At 46.5% G+C, this 20712-nt stretch overlaps 1 protein-coding gene across 3 annotated transcripts in view; it reads right to left on the minus strand.

Moving 5' to 3' along the window:
• Window positions 1–966: 966 nt before the first annotated feature.
• Masp1 (mannan binding lectin serine peptidase 1) overlaps window positions 967–20712 on the minus strand; it is a 65848-nt gene continuing 46102 nt past the window's right edge. For 2 of the 3 annotated variants that reach the window (XM_029556446.1, XM_017803506.2), the window contains one exon: window positions 16267–18667. In XM_029556446.1, coding sequence (XP_029412306.1) covers window positions 17784–18667 — 884 coding nt within the window. In that variant the 3' untranslated portion in view covers window positions 16267–17783. Of the gene's footprint in view, window positions 3737–4012; window positions 4113–5965; window positions 6034–8026; window positions 8213–10156; window positions 10271–12599; window positions 12738–16266; window positions 18668–20712 lie in introns of those variants that run through there. The other variant, XM_008853128.2, reaches the window with a different exon arrangement.

Consider the following 20712-nt stretch of genomic DNA (forward strand, 5'->3'; position numbering starts at 1 on the left):
CTGATTTTAGAATCAAGTAGTTTTTTCAAGGGGCCCTTCTGTACTGGAGAGTGACATACATCAAGGTCTGGACTTCTGGAGTGTTCATTGCTGGGGGGCGTTTCTGTTTCCAGATCAAACAATAATTCTGTGGTGTTTCAGTTCGCTCAGCGGACAATGAGTATAACACGAGTACTTTCATCACAGGTTATTGTCAGGTTAAACTAGAGATCATGTGTGTTAGAGTATCAAGCAGATAACATAAACTAAAAACGCCTATGATTATTTCCCACCCAACTTTCATATTTTGGCAAAGTTTATGCCTCAATAGTTTTTCCTATCTGCTAATTCATCTAATTCAATAACCTCAGGCAAGAGAAGGCAAAGATAATTCTTTCCCTTTAACCAATAGACTGAAATCAACCTTCCCTTCACCAGAATCTGTCTCTTGATTTCAAGACTCGCTCTATCTAGACCGAAACTGGCTGCATCTCTGTACATGAGTGATCTTGATTTTCCCTTCCCACATCTTGTCTACCTCTTGCTTGAACGATGGGTTTTTGCTTTTGTTTTTGGTCATGCCCTTATAGAAAAGATTAACTCACAGCAGAAATAAGGCATATATTCCAATCCCAAACAGGGCGATCTAGACATGGTACAATATTTTCTGAAGTAGGCACTGAACATACAAGCTGAAAAATCCTAATCTAAACATGGGTGGCATTCGAGAAACACAGTCTATGTGCTGAAGCATTGGCTTTATGGGGCATCTTGACAATTTGCAGGAACAATGGCTCACCGTTTTAACACAGAATGGGTTAAAGAAAAACACTAAGACAGGCTTTTGTATCTCTAACACAACCTTCCCATCATAGTCCCTCTCTCTCCATGGTCCAGTGATCTTAATCGGATAGAACAAAATTTTGAAACATGTAAACAACTTACCAAACCCATCAGTGCATGAAAAACATAGAAGCCAAACAGGGATCTCTGACTCGATGCAGATGTTTATTGGAACGAATGTGTTGTTCCCATAAGAACAACAGCTTTTTTGACTAATGAAATCCAGACATGATCATTATTGCTAATACAGTATTTCATGGTATGAAATCACAGCTTTAGTTACACACATTATATTCTGGGAGATGGATTTCAGTTGCTGAGAAGATAGACCATTTTATGGACAGCACATTCTAGAACTGGGATGGGTTGGATCTGATGGTAGTGAGTTTCTCATCCCTAGAAATGTTCAGAAATGAGGCCATGGAGTTAGACAAGGTGGTCCCAATGGTCATGCTATCCTGTTGTTCCCTTGGCTCCAGGAGATCAGGCTCCCTGGGCCATACAGTGTAGCAGCTGTACATCTTACACTTGCAGGACAAGGGGAGGATGAGGTTCCATGGCCCATTAGCCATTTTCTCAAGATAAGGATGAAGTTATAATTTAGAGAAGAAAGACTAAATGGGTCCATTCAGAAGTCAGTATCTGCATGGGAATCCTGAGGCTTTTCAGGTTCTGTTTAGTTCTAACTCTAAGGAGACAGGCTTGTTTGGGATAAACTGGGTCCATCTAGAAGTCAGTATCTGCATGGGAATCCCGAGGCTTTTCAGGTTCTGTTTAAGTTCTAACTCTAAGGAGACAGGCTAGCTTCGTGCTTATTCTCATGCCCTAATACTGCTCTTCTGAATTTATCACTTTTGTGGGAAGACCTGGTGTCATCTGAAGAAAGCCTGATGGACACCAACTCCTGCTCTCCTCCTTGCCGAAGGTCATCTCCTCCTGGCATGCCACCTGGTGTACCTTTCTCTCAAACTCCATACCATAGTAAGGCTTTGCTCTACATACGCAACTCTCCAATATGTACTTGTCAGGGTTCATTTCCATAGTCTAGTCACATTCCTGGCTCCCACTAGGAGCTCCTGGAAGGCATGGGCCACACTCTATTCATTGCAGCAGTCCTGCAGCAGTCAGGACAGCCTCAAACAGGACAGGATCCAGGAAGTGCTGGGAATAGGAAGGTAAAGTGCCTCAGACTGCCTCAGAATAGTTTCAAAACTGTATCACCAGCCTTTGCTGGTGACTAAACTAGAGCTCCAGCTTGCTTGAGAGGTGTCAAATAAAACTGGGTGCCACTGCCATCTCCTTACAGAATAAAGAACAGAGTCCTCAGAGGTAGAATGACTTGCTCATGGGAGCAGAGGCAGGCTGTGAGATGCCTGAGTGTGCAGGCAGGCTGTCCCTGAGTGCTCAACCTTGGGCTTAACACCCACAAGGTTTCACTTGCCACTGTCTTCCTCTTCCACAAGAGACCCAGCTTGACTCCAGCAGCTGCAGTGCAGGTCAAGAGTCAAAATCACCCATGAGGAACAATTCACATAGCACAAGAGACAGGGACTTGGGGCTTTGAAACACTTCTGTCTTGGAACACTGGAGGGGACGAAGTCTCTAGAAGGTGACCCTTCAGAGAGCAAGTGGTGCTTAGAAGGGTGAGGCTTAGGGAGAGGAATCATCAGGGGAATGACTGCTTATGGGGATGTGGGGAAGGAGAGAGCAGGTGCCTGAGACCTAGCCTGCCAGGGCCTGCCTTGTGCAACCTAGGTTTGAAGGAAGAGAAGGAGGCTGGGGCCCAGAGCAGCTCCTCTGCTTAGGAATACGGGAAGATCCTTGGCTGGACTTTGCCTTGGTTATGTCCTTTGGATCCAATGTGTGGTAGACTGAGGAGGGTATCGTGGGAGCAGCAGGAGCATTTTCTCTGCATCTAAGCTCCTTTGAACCTAATAAAAATTTTGCTTATTTGGAGTCTAACTCCTCACAGTAAATACGACTTTATTGGATTCCAGGATGCCACAGCTTGAAGGCCTTTTGAAATGAGGGGAAAGGACTTGCACAGGGTCACATGGAGAGCTGGTAGCAGATGTATGGCTTCCATCCTCCACCCCCACGTTTCCCTCCTAGCTCCTGCTTCTCAGTCATTCACTCCATTTAGTACTTGGTTCAAATTGGGTGTGTGGGGAAGGAGGGATCATGCCACAGGGCTGAAAACTTTATCTCATTCACCTTTTTATGGTATGAGGTTGAGGTTGGGAGAATTGTATTTGGTGTTGAAGCTTAGAGTATTAGGGAGCAGATCAAAGAGATTGCCAAGGTGGAAGGAGGGCTGTACCACTAATCATCCCTGAGACTCTGCCTGGTAGACACATGGACCTTCTGCCAAGACACATTTATGGAATATGTAGTCCACGCACTTGGTTGAGTACTATGCATATATTAGTTTTCTCCTCATCATACTTTTATGAGGTAGGTAAGGTGTACCACTTTCATCTCATGGCTGAAGAAACAGGCTTAAAGAAGTGAGGTCAGCCGTGGAGCATTGCAAATCTTCTAAGTGATGGAGCCTGGATTCAGACTTTTGCTCTGACACTCTTCTACTTTGCCTCTATAAGAAGTTGGAAAAAGGACAGAGACACCCCTTTTATCAGGGTGGGCTGAATGAGGGGTGAAAGGCTGCTTGCATCCGCTGATCATCTTCTGTTAGTGACTGACCACCCAAGGGGTGGGAGCTGAACTCAGTTTCTCACCCCCGTGACCCTGTGGATCCAGTCCTTGTTGTGGTAGATGTCAGAATACACCCCATAGCGGTCCTTCTTCCCACAATCCTCACCCCAGGACACTGTGCCCACCAGGTACCACTGGTTTTTCTGGTCATCCTTAGTCACCATGGGGCCTCCAGAGTCACCTGCACAAGCGTCTTTTCCTCCTAGATGAAAAGGAGGGGCAGGTAAAGTAAAGGGCGGGCTTCCCAGCACAAACCCACGTCTGACTTGTAGTTTATGGAATCTGGCACTAGAGGGTGCAGCAGACCATTGGATCCAAACCTTTGCTCTGGGTCAGGCCTCAGAGCGAGGTGATTCTAAGTGTTGGTTCAGGAAGGGCAGCTAGCAGTTTCTTAGCTTTCTTCCCTCCCTAGGCCCCTGCTGGCTTTGACCTTCCCAGGGAGGCAACGACTATACTGTGTGTCAGCTTTTCCACTTACCTTCCTTCTCCCCAGCACAGATCATGTCCTTGGTCACTTTCTTCTTCGATGGGGCATAGGCTTCCTGACAGGTGTCGTAGTTAACAATGGGGATTTCAATCTGGAACACAAGGCTATCGTTTAGTGTAGTCCCCACTCCTGGCTGAGGAGGCACCACTATTACGACAGCTTTCAAACTGGTCTCCAATTACATTTCACTTGGTCTGAGGAACTGCTCTGTGGTAGGGACAACTGAATGAAAACCAGGAGACTCATGTTCTGCTATAGCCTCAGCTAAGAACTTGCTGTGTGACCTTGGTCAAGTAACTTTCCCCGTCTGAAACTCAGTTCTCTCATCTGTAAAATGGAGATAATAATACTGGCCTAGCATATACATATTTCAAATAGGATAATGTGAAGAAAGCCCATGGTTAGTTTGTAAATACTTACACCATCCCTACTATGGAACCTGAGGTATGTGACTTAATCTGTTCCTTAAATGGCTGACACTATTATGCCTCATTAGAAAAATGGAAATCATAGTGTTTGACCTACTAATGACACGGAGTTTTACAAAGAGGAAATGAATGATCAAGCGCTTTGTACAGGGAACAGATATTTGGTGCTGAATAAATCCTAATTACTTCATAGATTACCGTGGCTTGCTGTGCCGGCCTTCACCTATGGTTTTCCCTCACTAAAGGATGAACTCCTAGACAGTCTGTATTTTGCCTATTTCTATCTCAAATACCTTGGAAGATGGTAGATATTCAGAAAATGCTTTTTTGAATTGAGGTAACAAATTGATATATAAAAGTAAAGTATTGTGATGATTATTGCTTTTGATTCAGTATGGGGATAAATGTTGGAGTAGAAGTTTGGAATCTAAGGGAGGGAGCATACAAATCTCATTCAGCTAAATCAAGACCAAATGGATCATGTGCTCCAAACATAAACTTTCTGTTGGCCCTTATTACAAGGGAATGGAGACTATGCAGATTCTCCTTGGGCCACAGTCTACCTGGGAAAGTGGGGACAGGAAACCAGGTCAGGAGGACAAGTTTTCAGCACATGAAGTCCCTGATTAACTTCTATTCATAAGCAACCTTTGGGAAGCTGTTCTGAACCTACAAGATGAAGTCAGATCTCCCCTTGCATATCCTAGAGCATCCGATAACCTCTTCCGGTCTGTCTGACTGCTTGATATGGAGCCCAGCAACCATATTGCTCCTTTTACCCATTCTCCTCCCAGGCACACATAAGAGCTTGTTCATCGGAAACAGCCAATAAATGAAGCAATGAATGGTTGTTACACATTCAAAATGTTGAAGTATGATAAAATAGCATGAAGGGTTTAGAACACAGGCAGTTCATAGAACCTGGTGATGGCAGATCCAGGAAGTTATCAGAGGAAGTTTAGTGTTGCTTCTAACCTTGTAAGTTTGATGTTATACCTTATAACCTAGAAGGGACAAATGACTTGTTTCAGAGAAACCAAGAAAATAGTAGGAGCCCAGATTTGGAGCCATGGCTCCTTAGACCTAGTTCAATGTTCTCTTCTGAAACAACAGCAATGTGAGCTTCAAGTGAAGCAGTCAAGTTTACTTCTGCAAGAACTGTGCTTCTCAGCGCCTGGCCCATTCTTGCTAATCTGGTATGTAATCTCCATGGTGTATAGATGAATCATGAACCTGCTGGGTGCCCAGACTTGCTATGTTCTGGGAGAATTTCCATACTGAGCCTTTTACAAGCTATCAGGGACATTGAATAGTATTTAGAGACTAGAGTCCATGACCAGCAAAACAAAGACATCAAACTTTCTGGGAGTCAGAATTGTGTAGGTAAGTCTGGCCCTTCATCTCTCTTACCACTCCCTCTTCAAAGCCTCCAAATTCCGGAGGTGGCAGTGTATATGAGGAAGACCCAATGCATGGCCAAAGTGTCGCTGCCTATAAGATATCAATGAAACCTCACCTCCATGAGGTTCTCTGGAAACCTCTGCAAGAACTGTTTCCCCCAGCCACTGACGATGACCATGGTTCCTAGAGGAGGGAAGAAATTGTGAGGAGAGAGAGGCTGTGTGGTGTGTACTGAGGGTTGGCCCTGGCAGCTCCATCCTCCTCTGCGGGGAGAAGAAAGGCTGGATTTGCTACCTCAGGGAAAGGCAGTAAGTGGGGAAGAAGGGGGAAGTCTGCTGGGGTGGAGGCCATTTGTCTCTATGATACATTACCTGATCTCTTTGTTTGCCTACCCTCCACTCTTCTGCCAGCTAGCAGGGAACCTGGGCACTGTACCATTTCACCTCTCTTGTTTACTGTTGTATCCCCCTTGTCTATAACTAGTGCTAGTGTATAGGAGATGCCCAGTGAACAACTGTGAATAAATAAAAAGCCCATCCTAGTCAACAATATGTCTGGCTGTCTTTTCTCCTCTTTCCCTACTCTAAGCCCCAGACTCTCCATCCATAAGATGAAGAGGCTAGACTTGGTATTCTCTAATACTGGCTCTGACATTCTAGAAGCTAATATAGTTGATAGATCTGGGGGCAATGTGGGAATGAGCAATTGTATTCCTATTTATTAACTGTATATACTAATGTACTAATATAATTGATGGATTGTATTATTATTTAATAAATAGCCCTGGATACTGAAAATAGTACCAGGCTTGACGTGAGACAGCACGGACACTAGCTCCGTCTTCTTCTAATGACCTATATCTTGGGTGAGCCATTTCCCTTTGCTGAGCCTCAGTTTTTTCTTTTCTTAAACGGTGCTGCAATGCCGAAGCTTTGTACAGGCTTTCAGGAGTAAATAACCTAATGAACACTGGCAATTGACACATTGGAAATGCATCGTGCCTGATTAATTAGAGCCTGCACTACTTGCACGGGTCCTTTTGGCTCAGTTCAACACTTCTCAAATTGCATCTCAGCATTTGCTTTTAACCTCTTTAAGGTACAGGAAGTGAGTGGCGATAGGGCCCCACTGAACTCCAGTGGAAAACAAGGCCGGCGGCATGGGTTGGCCTCCCTGTCTGGGCTGCATATGCTCCATTTATAATATTTCACTTGAATATCATGGCCAGCCTTGGGGGTTTTGTGTCCAGTTTAGAGGTGAGAGAGGGAACTGGGGCTTAAAAGGCTGTCTGTGGGATAAATTCAACCTTACCTCCATCAGGTTCTCTGGAAACCTCTCTAAGATCTGCTTCCCCTGGCCAAGATCACTCACCAGGAAATCTCAGCAACGGAATTTGAGCTGTGCTGGTGATGAAGCTGCCTGCTTCTCGGCTTCAGCTTGCTCAGTTCAGCTTGTGCGTCTATCGCTCCTTTGTCTTTGTAGCTAAGGGATGGGATCCAGGGCCCTGTGCACACTAGGCACCACTCCATCACTGAGCTCCATTGTTAGCCTGAGCTATACCCCTCAGCCATCCCTCTGTATTTTGTGATTAAATGGCAGTTTTTTCTTGACGAACTGGGTTTCCTGAAACAGGAGCCACTTTCAGGGAGGCTGACTGAGCTTCTCTTACTGTTCATATCACTCTAGGTTTTCAACCCAGTAGTGGAAACTGGTTCCAACCACTTTCCTTAGCACATCATCACCTTCTGTAGAAGTCTGTCTCCAAAGGGCCCCCTTTCTAAGCTTCTGGGCCCCGTAACTCCAGCTTTGTACGTCAGGCCCTGCCCCTAGGCTACATGTAACAATTTTCCTTTCTTGGTACTCCTCTCCTTTCCCAGGTTTCCCCTTTTACTGATTTAGTTCATCAATACTCTCTCTATTAAACTCTCTCTATTATAATCACAAGTTTGGTTTTTGTTTTTCTTATCTGGAAAACAGATCTGCCTGTTGATTCTGTGCCTAATACTGTTTGTGCTACCTTGGAACTAGTTCTGATTTTGTTTGAGGGGAAGCAGCTGGAGAACCACGCAGACAGTATGAGTTGAGGTGTCTCATCAGAGCCTCACCAACTCTGGAGAACTCCTGGCCAAAGTCCCGGCTGTGCTACAGAGGTGGGATTAGGGGTGGGGGGAGGTACCTTCCTGGGAGGGTTCCTCAGGCAGACAGATAGGCATCACAAAGTTATTCAGCCTTGGGCTCTCCAGCAGCTCCACCAGACCCAGGTCATTCTCAAATGTGCTGGGGTCATACAGTGGGTGTAGGATGATGTGTTTGACCCCTAGATGCTGCTCATCCTCATCTGAGCGGCGCCTCCAATGCTTTCCTAGGCAAGAGGAAGTATGTGAGGCGCGACGGCAGTGCCGATCCCACCGACTTAGAATGCTGCTTCTGATGTCTGTTGCGGCCACCGCGTTGACACAATCACCCTTCAGTGCCTAGGTCATGCATTGCCCCCTCTGTCAAGCTCTCAGGGGCTTCCTTTAGAAGCTTCCCCCGTACGATGGCCCAGGCTCAAAGACAAATACTGATGTTCTCACTCACTCACAAGTGCCTCCTAGCTCCTGTTAAACATGTGTATGTATGTGGAAGAAAATATGAGTAAAGGCTAGAAAACTAAACAGGGGCCCATATGAATAGAAAATAGAGAGGCTCTAAGGGATGGAGGAGGCACCAAGGTGGAAGGGGAGCTAGAGGGGGGCAGGAAGGGGAAGGTAAGTGGAGGCGGGAGGAGAGCCAGCTGGAATGAGGTACATACGAAAACCCCATCTGGAAAGAGCATTTTGTAAGCTAATTTAAAAAATAAAATAATCAATTCATTAATTCAGTTAGTTAAAAGTACTTCTCAGAGCAGAATTTTATATTCAAAAACCTGATATGCATAAGAAAGTTTTCCTCCATGATCGCCTGTGGCACAACAAATGAAAGAATGCAGGAGATCCAGCTGGGGAGGGGGCTCTGGGAAGGGCAATGCGGAAGGGGGCAGAAAGGTGATTGAGATGTTCTGTATCAAATACACAATTTGATTTTGTTCCTAACCAGAAAGTGCTGCTCAGATGGAAGACTTCAAATCTTGGTCTCCAATACTGTAGTGCCCACCTGTAGCTAAGGGAGACAACCAGCTATTGTTCTAAAATGATGGATAAATTTGTTTTCTCCCCCTATCTAGAAGCCTTTGAGAGGGAACTGACACTGATTCTAGCCATTCCCCCAACAGCTATCAAAATACCTGAAAGCAAATCCTGAATCCATCACTCTAGAGTCCAGCCTTGGCAGACAAAAAAAAAAATGAGGAGGAACCCAATAGAGGGATGGTTTCAGAAGCCCTTCTCAAGAAACTCCAGTGGACACTCATATGAACATTTGAAAATTGTCCTGTTTTGACTTTTCTCTAGTTCCCTGTCTAGAACTTGAAATGCTAATTACTCTTGCCTTTACTTCTCATTCATACACACACAAAAAAGTTATGCAATTTGGGAGTCTTTTAGATAGACCCACTGAAGGGGTATACCAATTGCCTCATCCTGCATCCCTGTTCAGCATGGAAGAAGCCAGAGCGGTCTGCATCTCAATTTCCTATCCACAATTTGGGGAACCTCTTCAGAGGATGGTGTGATAAGAATAGGAGGTAGGAATTGGCTAGGCAGTTAGGGTTAAAAGACCCCAAAGAAAAGTAGCCAGTTTCTTGGCTAAAAGTCACAATGTCCTTGGGCCTCTTAGCAACATACTCCATTACAAAGGCCAAAAATGTCTAAGGTATTTGGGAGCTTTTATATAATCCTTTAAAGATTTTAGGGTTACCTCTTCAGAGGGGGGAATGTTAGAGTAGCCAAAAGCCCCATTTAAAAAAAAAAAAAAAAAAAAAGAAAGAGTACATGAAGTTGTCAGGAAAAAGTGATGGGGAGATATGGGAAGAGTTGGAGGGGAGGGAGTGGGCATGGATTTGATCAAAACACTTTATATGCATGTATGAAATTCCCAATAAATTATTTTAAAAGTACACAAAATTCAATTAAAATTCACAGAAACTCCTTTACCGCTTCCTATCTTACAATAGAGGGTGATGCACTGGTTTCATCCCCTTATTGAATGGAAGCCTCTTTTGGATAGAAACTAGGTCTTAATTATATATCCTGGATCCTTAGATCCTGATAGAGTGTTGAACTGAATTGAACCATCTGGTGTTCTTTACTCTGTAAAAGAAAATGGCAGTAGCAGAATTCTGTTCTAAGAACAACGTGCTTTAGAAGTCAGCGTGGCCCTCACTCACCCATGATGATTTTGAAGTCAGAAGGACTCAGCAAATATGAGCTCTGTAGGGTTGGATCCTCTGGATCAACTGGCTGGTGGAGGCAGTGAGCAGCAGTCACGATCCAGTTGGTGCCTGAGGACCAGAACACACACATACTGTGTCCTGCCTCCAGCTGTCTCAAGTAAGGACTTTAACACTACTCAAGAGCACTGCCCAAGACCCTGATCATGCCCAAAGCCCTCTCCATTACATTCATGGTCCCAAGTCAGACACTTAAATGATCCTCACTTGGAGACTGGGAGTTAGGCCTGTGATTTTAGTTTCCAATTTCAACACAGGCCAGGGTTGGATGTTTTTAAGAGGGCTTCTGGGCTTGCTTAAGCCCATGGCATGGGTGAGTGCCAGATAGCCCAGGGCAGGTCTACAAAAACTCTGTGCCCACTGGCTGCCCTTCACCTTTGCTTCTTCAGTAGCGACTCCACAAGGAGCATTAGCATCACCTACAAATGCCTTAGAAGGGAAGACTGTCAGAGCCCACCCGAGGTCTACCGAATCAGAGCCTGACTTTAGCAAGATCTCCAAGTAGTTCTGTGCATGTGACAGCTTGGCAAGTACCGAGGAGAAGGGTTAATAGCTGGCTATTTGATTGTACATTGGAGCCTGGGGAACTAGGTATTCAATATTAGGGTCTGTATTCAGGCCACTAGAGTTAGGAGGTGAGGCCCAGCACAGACACATATTAAAGGTTCCTTAGGTAATTTGACTGCCATCAAGGTTGGGAACCACTGCTCAGATTCAGCCCTCTCTTTTATAACCATGGACTTGAGGCCTTCAGGATAGCAGTGTGACCAGAGTTACAGTACGTGAGTGGTACCTGGTCTCTTGATCGGTAGCCTAGTGTACTTTTTGGGTCTTGGCTGTCATCTTCCCCTGGATGCCTATACTCCTGGCATTTGTTAAACGTAGGGTCAAACTTCTGGCCTTCCTTTCATGGGAGCTGATAGTAAGTTCACAAGTAGTTGAGCCCTTGGATATACCCAGGGGGACCCAAGCAGAAAACAAGGCTCTAGGCCAGGGTTTGGGGCTAAGAATCACTACTACAGGTTTTAGTTGAGTCAAGGACAGACGTGCTTTTTGGAACAGCGTTCAGGCCCCACTTGTTCCTCTCCGAGGTGACCATGGGCTCTGACTCCTGGCTCTGGACATAACTCCACACATAACTCTCTTTTTACCTCAGGCATTTCTCACACCTGTTGGAGTGATTTCTCAGGTTGGTAAGGTGGGCTGAGGTACCCAGGTTAGGAAATCTTGCCTCAGAGCAGGGTTCTGGGATATCTAGACGAGCCCAGGGGCATGTGCTGGCCTGCTCGGAGACGTTGTTCCACCTCTGAGCTCTGCTAGTCCCCCCACCTGACCTCCCTGTGGACACTGAGATGCTGCTCGGCCACCTTCTCAGTTTCTTAGCATCTTTCAAGTTTCTCTATGCTCTCATCCATCACTCCTTCTACCACATAGAATGTCAGGAGCAGAGATGACAGATCTGAGGTGCTATGGGGAAGGCCAAGCATGAGGTAGAGAAGTGAATTCAAACCTAAGTCACGGAGAGTAAATATACAACAAATTCCAATCCAGGAGAAGCATTACTGACTTTAAAAGTCAGTGTGAAAAACCTGCTTTAAAGTCTTAAAGCAATGGGATGTAATCTATCTCTGCCCACTTCCTAACAAATTTGGAAGTGTGACAAGCACCTTCTGCCCACACTTTCTTACCATCTTGCTGTGCCTTCTGCTTCCTCACCCAGAGTTCCTTCCTCCCATTCTTTCTTCCTGGTTTCCCGTCTCAGGCCCCACCAGTCTCTTTTTCTCAAATCGTTTCTTTTCTCTTTTCTTTTTCTGTCTTTGGTCCCCTCTCTTAGGCTTTAAGTCTCTCATTCTCTGCCTCTTTTCTGGCTTGCTCTGTCATCGGCACTATCCCTCTGTTTATCTCCATTTCCCTTCACTTGATTGGTCCTCTTGCATGTCCCCCTCCCCACTGGACTGGCCAGAATATGTCCAGAAACCTATATCAGAATCCAGGATAAGATCTAAGTTCCAAGCATGCATTCAAGGCCTTTTAAAATCCTCTTTCCTTGATTCGCCAGGGGCTGGCTTCCCCCCTTCTCCCTGATCTCCTGTCTCTGGCATCTCCTGCCTTTGTGTCACATGTATGTGCTGCTGTTTGCGGTCCATGTTCAACAGTCTGTCATGGTCAGAGACAGACCAGGATTCAGGAAATGTTCCACAGCTGAAGTAGTCAGAAGAGGAACCTGCATGTCCTGCCTCCTGCTGAGAACTGTCTTCCATACTTTCGGAGACAGTGATTCTCAAAGAAGAAACCTCAGCCAGTCTCCAGGAGTAGCTTGGTCCTTAGCTGCCACCATGCCCCCAGTCCAGGGTCCTTTACCTCTTTACCTTGTCCTTACCTAGCAGGCTACCTCCACAGAAGGGCTGCCCATTCAGGTGTGACAGCATAGCAATCCAGGGGGTGGTGCCCTTCTGGGCTGGGCTTCCATTGAAGATCCTGGAGATCTGCTTCCGGGAGAACTTGGGGAGACCACACACTGCAGCCAAGGAAGGGAGGGACCGATCACACTGTGTGTCCCACCTTACCCACTGCCAGGGTTATCCACTCATCATCCTGTTAGGAACACCTGTTTGCTGTTGGATGTTCCAGCATCCATGAGAAAAACAAGCCGATTTTTCTTTTGGTTTCTGAACTTTCCCCATTCTTGGTTTAAGTAACCTGAGGATGACTGACCTCAACTCTGCTTTCAGGAGTAGGAATGTGACTCGTCACAGCGCTGGCTCCTTGGTCACAGGCAGCATCTCAAAAATGAGATGTGACCTTGGATAGGTCTCTCTCTCTCTCCTCTCTCTTTCTCTTTTTCTCTTTCTCTCTCTCCTGGTGTTGGTTTTCTATGGCTCAGGAAAATGGAAAGTCATTCTCTGCCAGGGTTGCTGAGCTGTTGACACAGGGCCAGATCTGCCAGCCTCCCCCTCATGGAGAACCTGCTGAGAAGGCAGCTACCAGCACAGAGGAAAGCAGAGCTGGAAGACAGGAGCTGAGCAGAAATAAGAGTGAGTAAAACCGGGTGTAGAGCTCTGGCATGAACCTAGTCGGAAAGCTTTGGCATGGTCTCTTCTGTTCTCTCTCTCTCTCTCCTCTCTCTTTCTCTCTCTCCTGGTGTTGGTTTTCTATGGCTCAGAAATATGAGTCCTAATAAAGAAGCCTTACACTCCTGGGACGTCTTGTCCTCAGAGAAGTCTTGCCTCAGACTTCCTCACCGCACAGTGAAGGTCTTGCTGCCCTGTCCCTTCATCCCCTGCCTGCCATTGATGCAGATTCACAAACACACAGCTGAATGCCCTTAGAGATCATCCAGTGTATTCTTGTCACGCAGCTCAAGTAGCCAAGACCTAGAGTAAGAACTCGACCTGCCAAAAGGTATTCTATGAGCTAGTAGCAACAATTCTGGATCTCCTGACCCTAGCTCTGGGCTTGTTCCACCTGAGGAGCACTACTAACTCCCAACAGTGTGATGTCCAGGGCCCTCAGACCTCGTGCCTGGATCCAGGCAGTCACCTGCCATTTCTGTAGCTACCATTGGGCTAAATTACAAATGCACTGTACTTTTGATCACATCCTTCACATCTTTGCACATGCCTTTAGCCAGCTTACCCTGCTAACTTCCTGCCCCATTCCCAGCAGACACTCAGAGACCATCGGGAGGACACCGTGATGCCTTCCCCACTGTCTTCCTCTTGTTAGTTTTTCTCTCTTTGAAGCAGTCCTGTGCTCTGGATCTCCTCACTTCTAAACTGAGACCTGCCTTGGGGACTGTGGCCCTTCTCCTGTATTCTCCATCTCACCCTCTCATAAAACACGCTCAGTCTTCCCTGGAAGTGGGCTTCCTTTTCCTTGACGCCCTTCATCCCACAGCCTCTCCTTCTCTTCCCTTGCAATCAACCTTCTCTGAGAGCGAGAGGACACTGCCTTCACATTCTTCCCTCTGCCTTCGAACTGGATTTAGAAGAAAGTGACATTTACTGATCGCATTTGGAAATAAGGCAGCCATTGGAATACTCAATAGCTCTAAACTCACAGGTGGCTTTGCACCATAAATGGAACCTCAGCAGTGATATCTACATGTATGAGAGAACACTGTTTCTGAAATCGTATCCAATGTATTCTCCATTCTTAGGAACTCCTCTTTCTATATGGTTCCTCAACCATTGAAACTAGAACAAATCAGAAACCAAAATCTAGAAATACTTTCCTTTGAAGTTAGGCACTGTGGTAAGAATGAAAGCTTTGTTAGTTTTAAGGGAACAAAGCCTGGCGCACTGAGCATGCAAATTTTACTGTATGCCAGATGAGGCTAGTGCAGCTTCCAGCCTCTGAGGGAAGGGTTAAAAGCCTTCTCTGGAAGGAGGGAGAGGGTTTCCTAGGAAGAAGGAGAGGCAGGGTGGAGGGAAAGAAAGTGCTAGGCAGTTTAAACACAGCAGGCAGCCTGCTCCCTGAGAGAGAGTGCCTCTGGCATGATGGTGTCAACTTAATCCCTACTCCAGAAGAGTCCACCAGAGGCCCTTACCACAATGATCAGGCACATCGGAAGGACAACTACTTCACCACTCTGTACAGTTGTTTTCCTTGACTCCCTAAGCACTTTCCTTTTGCCTTTGATCCTGCCTTGGGCGGGGGGGGGGGGCGCGTCTCTTTTATTCATGCTGTCCGTGCTGATGTCTGCCTTGTCCAGCCTTTGCCTTTCCGTTATTTTCTGAAAATTTCCACTAGATGATGCCTTTTCTCCCATGCCATATTCTATCTATTGATAAATATCAAATACTGTCTTTAAATGTGCTCTGTCCTCTGAAAAATCTTTTGTAAATATTCCAGAGCTCCATTCATGTCTACACTGACCACACGCTGGCACCTCCCCTTTCTTTCACTTTGACCTCATTAAGCTGATGGAACATTACTTGAGCAGGGAAGGGTCTTTCTGCCTCATGTCGTGGCGTGCTCGCCATGTAACTTCAGTGTTTCCACATGCTACAGTGTAAAGTCTACATAGCTGGAGGAAAGTACAAATCAGAAATATGGGAAAACACAAGACATGGTTGTCCTTGACACCAGCAATATGTGACACTTTCGAAGCATAATCTAGAATTGTTTTTATTCTCATAATGTAAAGCATGGCACAAAGCATGATGCAAACCCCAAACGAAGGCAAACCATGACTGTCCCACGAAGAGCCTCCACTGTTCCTTCAGCTCAGCATCCCCTAAGTTCACTCCTGTGGCCCAAGCTCTGCTGAACACACCACTTCAGAGGATTTAAACCACCTTGTTTGCAGGTTCACAACCCTATGTCCGGTGGGGCTTCCCTGAGTCTCCCCCAAATCCTTGCAGAAATTCTCTGGGACTCAGGGCCCTCTCTGCCTCTTTCCGTGCTATGCTGTCTGCCTTCATATATTTGAATTCTGATACCAGAATTTTCAGGGGGTGAGACAGACAATCTACATTTGTAAACAAGTACCAGAATGTGATTCTAGAGAATTCCTGGCTAGAGGATGGTCCAGAGTACAGCGTTAAGATTGTCCTAGACTCCCGATGCCCATGGCTCCTTCAACCAAAGCCTGTTTTCTTGCACCAATCCCTCTGTCCACTCTGTCCCTCTCTCACCCTCCTGTGTGTCTCCAAAGCCTCTGCAAAGTCATTCTGATCTCCTTCAGCTATACAGTCATGCTCTCTTTTGTTAAATTCCCACAATACTTCAAGCTCATTCCTTTTGTGACTTAGGTCTTTTGCCTGTATAGAACCTATATGCACATAGCCCAATATGAGTTTTTCGAAGCCAAGGGCTTAACTAGCAGGCATGTATGAGGAAAACTGAAGCGTCATTTCTGAGAAGGAAGTGTATCAGTAGCCAGTAACCACCTCCTTTTCTCATTACCTCCTCCTGGATACTGTTTGGATGCCGGAAGTTCTGTCTATAATGGGGGAGATTTTTTTAAATTAAGGGCCAGTTTCTCTTCAGAAGGTCAAAACGAACACACTTCAAACATAACCAGCAAACTCCCAAACCAAAGCTATTGGTCATCCACAGATTTATTTGCACCGTAGACCCATGACAAGAGAACCAGAGTGCAGAGGCCCCTTACATAGTAGCAAAGCCTATGATATTAAATATACAAAATATAATATCCTCTACATGTGCCATTCTTAGATATAAGAGTGTGTTTTGATGAATCAATAGGAAAAGCGGACATTTCCCAGTTCCATCCAAATCCCTCTCCGGAGTTTCCCCTACTGCCTTTGACTGACAGAGTTTCTTAGTAGAGTGAGCTCTATAGAGAACAATCAGCCTGTGAGAGCATGGAGAGAGGCTCCCGGCAGTCAGGGAGGTTCTCAGTGAGAGAACTGAATACCCCAAAGGGGATCTTGTGATTTTGCCTTACAGACAAGAGAACTGAGGCTCAGAGAAGAAAATGATTTCCCAAGGGTTATCAGATGCCAGTTGAAGGTAGAGCTAGGGATAGCTCTCAGGACTCTGCTTCCTTTGACCTTGGTTCAGGAGTGCTGAAAAGTGGATCCCTTGGAGCATGCTTCTGGGTGGTTCTCTGCTGAGCTCAGGTCCCAGGGTAGAGGATAGTCTGGTAGACCGGAGTGGTTCCTAAAGTCCTGAGTCGGCCTGTTCTTCTCTGCCCAGAAGCACAGTGGGAGCACGGTTAGGATCATCTCTTTCTCTAAGTAGCAGCCAAGTCTCCATATATGTGGCGAGTATCAGGTAGTGTTTAGATGATACATTCCAGGGCTGGAAGGTTGCTTGCTGCATGTCTGGAGTGTCAGGTGTTGACATCTTATGGTGTCAGCTGGTATTTAAGAGTGGCACATGGGCCCAAATGATATGTTCTGAGTGGATAGTAGGAGTTGGGGGAGGGGAGCCATTACCAATCTTCCTCAGTCACCAGAAGCCTTCCCAACCCTGTCTCCATTGCTTGAAATCCCTTTCAAAAGGAATTCTTGCTGTAAGAAGCTTGGGCTCTAACTCCAGGGAGAAAAGTGCTCCTAGGTAATATACCACAAGAGACAGCTTCAGTCCCTCAAACCTGAGTGGTTCTCTCCTAGATGAGGAACTAGGTTTGGTACAAGCCTAGAGGCCAGAGCTGGGCAAATATGTGGATATAGTCTTCAGTTGAGGGAATCATTTTCTAAATATCAAGTCTAGGCTTTTTATATCAGTATTGGGCCCAATGAGCTTGATAAGTGACAGGAATGATTAAAACTAACCCTGGAGAGGAATGTTGGACTGGACCAGGAGCCTCCTGGACCAAGTCCCCTCCAGCGCTGGAAAGAATGAGGCTAAGTGAAAGGGACTTGGCTGAAGCCTTAGACTGAGCTCTCTTGACTAGAGACCTTTCCCTAGACCACACTATTACCTCTCAGTCCTGCGTCCTGGGGGCTATCTCAGGAGAATCAGTGCCCAGGTAGGTCCTTAATGTGCTTGTTTACTTGGTCTGGTAGGTAACATGGAGTGTGCTGTTGGAAGTTGTGATGTAGCCTTACTTGACTTGAGCGAGTAGACAGGCCTGAGGAAGTAAGTTCATTCACCGTTCCACCTGGAGCTCCCCCACACCTTCTGGGGAGTTCATCTCCTCCCACACCCAGTCCACATAGTTGGAGACCTTGGTGTAGACTCCATATACTTGCTTGCTGCCACATTCTTCAGGTCCCCCCCAGGACACCAGGCCTTGGGCCACCCAGTGTTGACTCAACTCATCAAAGATGACAAAAGCCCCACCACTGTCTCCGAGGCACGTATCCTTGCCACCCTCGTAGTAGCCGGCACAGAACATGTTCTCTGTGACACTGTAGTTGCCCGAACGAGATTCATAGCTGGCTTTGCACTCGGCATGTGGCACCACAGGCAGCTTCACGTACTGTAGGACATCTGACAGGGTTCGTGTGCCGCTGCTGATGATCTCATCCACTGTCACGTTAGGATTGGAGATACCCCAGCCAGCCACCAGGCCTAACATGTGAGGGGCCAGACCTTCGGGCTCAGGCCTTGGCAGGCAAATAGGCATGACCTGGGCTCCCAAGGGCACAGGCCTCTGCAGTTGCACCAGGGCTATGTCATGGTTGTAGTTCTGGATGTTGAAGTCTGGATGGAGTACCACTCGGGCAGCTGAACTGTTGACCGCTCCCGATTTGTCTCGCACATCATGCAGACCTAGGTAGACCGTGACGTGTTCCTTGGAGACAGGTATGACTGTGTTGTCTCTGCGCTGGGAGCGCAGTACGTGGGCTGCCGTGAGTATCCAGGATTCAGAGAGAAGGGCCCCGCTCCCAAACCACTTGTCGTTTGGCACCCTTGACGTGTCTTCCACCACGATCAGGGCCTGCCATGGGAAGAGCCCAACTTCAGCGTTCCGGCCTCCAATAATTCGCTTCACCAGGCTTGGCAGGGGGCGGGAGGGTTGACCACACACTGTAAGGAGGGAGTGGAAACAAGAAACAGAGTCAACCACAAGGAAAGATCCACCAAAAGAAATTCACATCTCCTCCATTGTGGATTATGCCACCATGGGCCCTAACCTGCCTGGGTCATGCTAGCTTAGAAGAGCTCAGCTGAGGGTCAGTTGGATCTAAGTCTCTCTGAGCTGGTCCATCTCTGATCTGGCTCTCCGTAGCTGCCACCTTTCTGGACCAGATCATTTCATGCTGTGGTCTTATCCAATCTGAGCCACCTCTGGCTAAACCACTTTTGGCTAGGGCCATATTTAGCCGGGCCATTATTACTACTTCTATTTTTTGTCATCCAGGATAATATCTTACATCTCAGAAGTCACCCATGCCATGGCACAGAGAGCTGCTGGGTACTTTTTTCTACATATCCACAGGGAAATGGAAGCAGCCGTAAAGGCCATCTAGTGGATCACAGTGGTTGGACGTCAAGCTTCCAGCTCTGTAATTCTCATTTATGAGCCATACGAACTTCAGCAAGTTACATGACCTCTCTGAAGCTCAGTTTCAACAATCTGTAAAATGGGGGCATTAATATTGCTTACTGTATGTGACTTATATAGTATGAAGCACAATTACTAAGAAACAGTGAGAATGTCCTACTTGGAAACTGGGGCCTTGCTTGGCATCTCTATTTTTACCTGTGACTCTGAGACAGTACTTTTACTTCTAGATTTTAGCATTTCAAAGGTGAGCTCCAAATTGAAAATTTCTTTGGATTATTGTTTCATTTGCCATGCTCACTCCCAGTTCTCCCAGTTTATACGTGACTAGAATTCTCTAGAGGCTGAGACAAGGCCAAGGTGGCACGGCTATCAAGTCAGGTAGCAGGGCTTTATCTGGACTCTAAGACAGGTATCTCGATGGCTGTCTCATCTCTATCCCCACTTTATCACATATGAAAACCACAGTCATAGGCCTTCAAATGTTTGCTTCTCTGGTCTAAGGACTCTGTGGTGCTTGTGCCTTGAGATTCAGTGCATAAAGAGTAGAGGAAAGGTGGCATAATCCACAAGCAATGATGCATGAGCCCTGCTCAGGACCACCCATCATTGCACCCAGGGCTCCTATAGTACCTGCAAGGAAGAAGGTCTGTGAAAACTTCACTCTTCTGAGTTGCACTCTGAGCATGCACATGCATCCCCAGGCTCCTGCAGCCAACCCCTCTGGCTCATGAACAGAGGGTCTTCCATAACAATCCCCCACTGGCTAAGAACAAACTTGTATAGTCCCTTTCTGGGAAGGGAATTTTCTTGTGACTTTGGGAGGGTAGGCTTTCAACAACCTAATGATTTACGGATGTTCTTCTGAATGTTCTTCTTCCATGATCCTGGATCATCCCGTTATTGACTCCAAACCACATGTGAATGGACCATTTAACCCTCTGCAGCCTGTTCTTTCGAAATTGAGAGCCAGTCTCCAATAACAAACAGCAGACAACAAGGTGGCATAAGGCAGGCAGGTCTGTGACGGGCTCTGCATTAAAATTCAGTTAGCATCCAAAGGCCCTAATCTGATAAGGGACACATAGAAGGTTCAGTCCATGTCACAGCAAAGTTCATGGCCAGCACTGAATGGTGCCTTCTTCTAACCAAGTCCCCAGTACCACGGCTGAGGTTGTAGAAGGTCAGAGCCAGAAGAACAGGAGAGAATAGCTAATTGACACATGGAGAAGGAGAGGTTCAGAGAAAAAAATGGAACGCACTCTCTCGGTCAGTTTCATCTGTCCATTGTACTGTTTTTCTTCTTTCGATGTGTTTTTGTTTTTTCAAGGGGTCAAATGACGTAACAAGCCTTTGGGGAGAGCTCATTCCAATCGAACCCTCCCCCTTGCCCCTCCTCTACACTTCCTCCCTCTCCTCTGCATCTGCTTCTGCTTCACATTCCAAAGTAGGTGGGAGCACAGGTGTGCACCACTGTGCCTGGTGAAATGCTGCACTTGGCCGAGATGACCTCCAGGATCCATATTGGGAATAAACTGTATTGGTTGCTGCTCTTCTCCTACCAGTC

The sequence above is a fragment of the Nannospalax galili genome, unplaced genomic scaffold (assembly GCF_000622305.1).
Source record: "Nannospalax galili isolate Female #2095 unplaced genomic scaffold, S.galili_v1.0 scaffold591, whole genome shotgun sequence".
NCBI lineage: Eukaryota > Metazoa > Chordata > Mammalia > Rodentia > Spalacidae > Nannospalax > Nannospalax galili.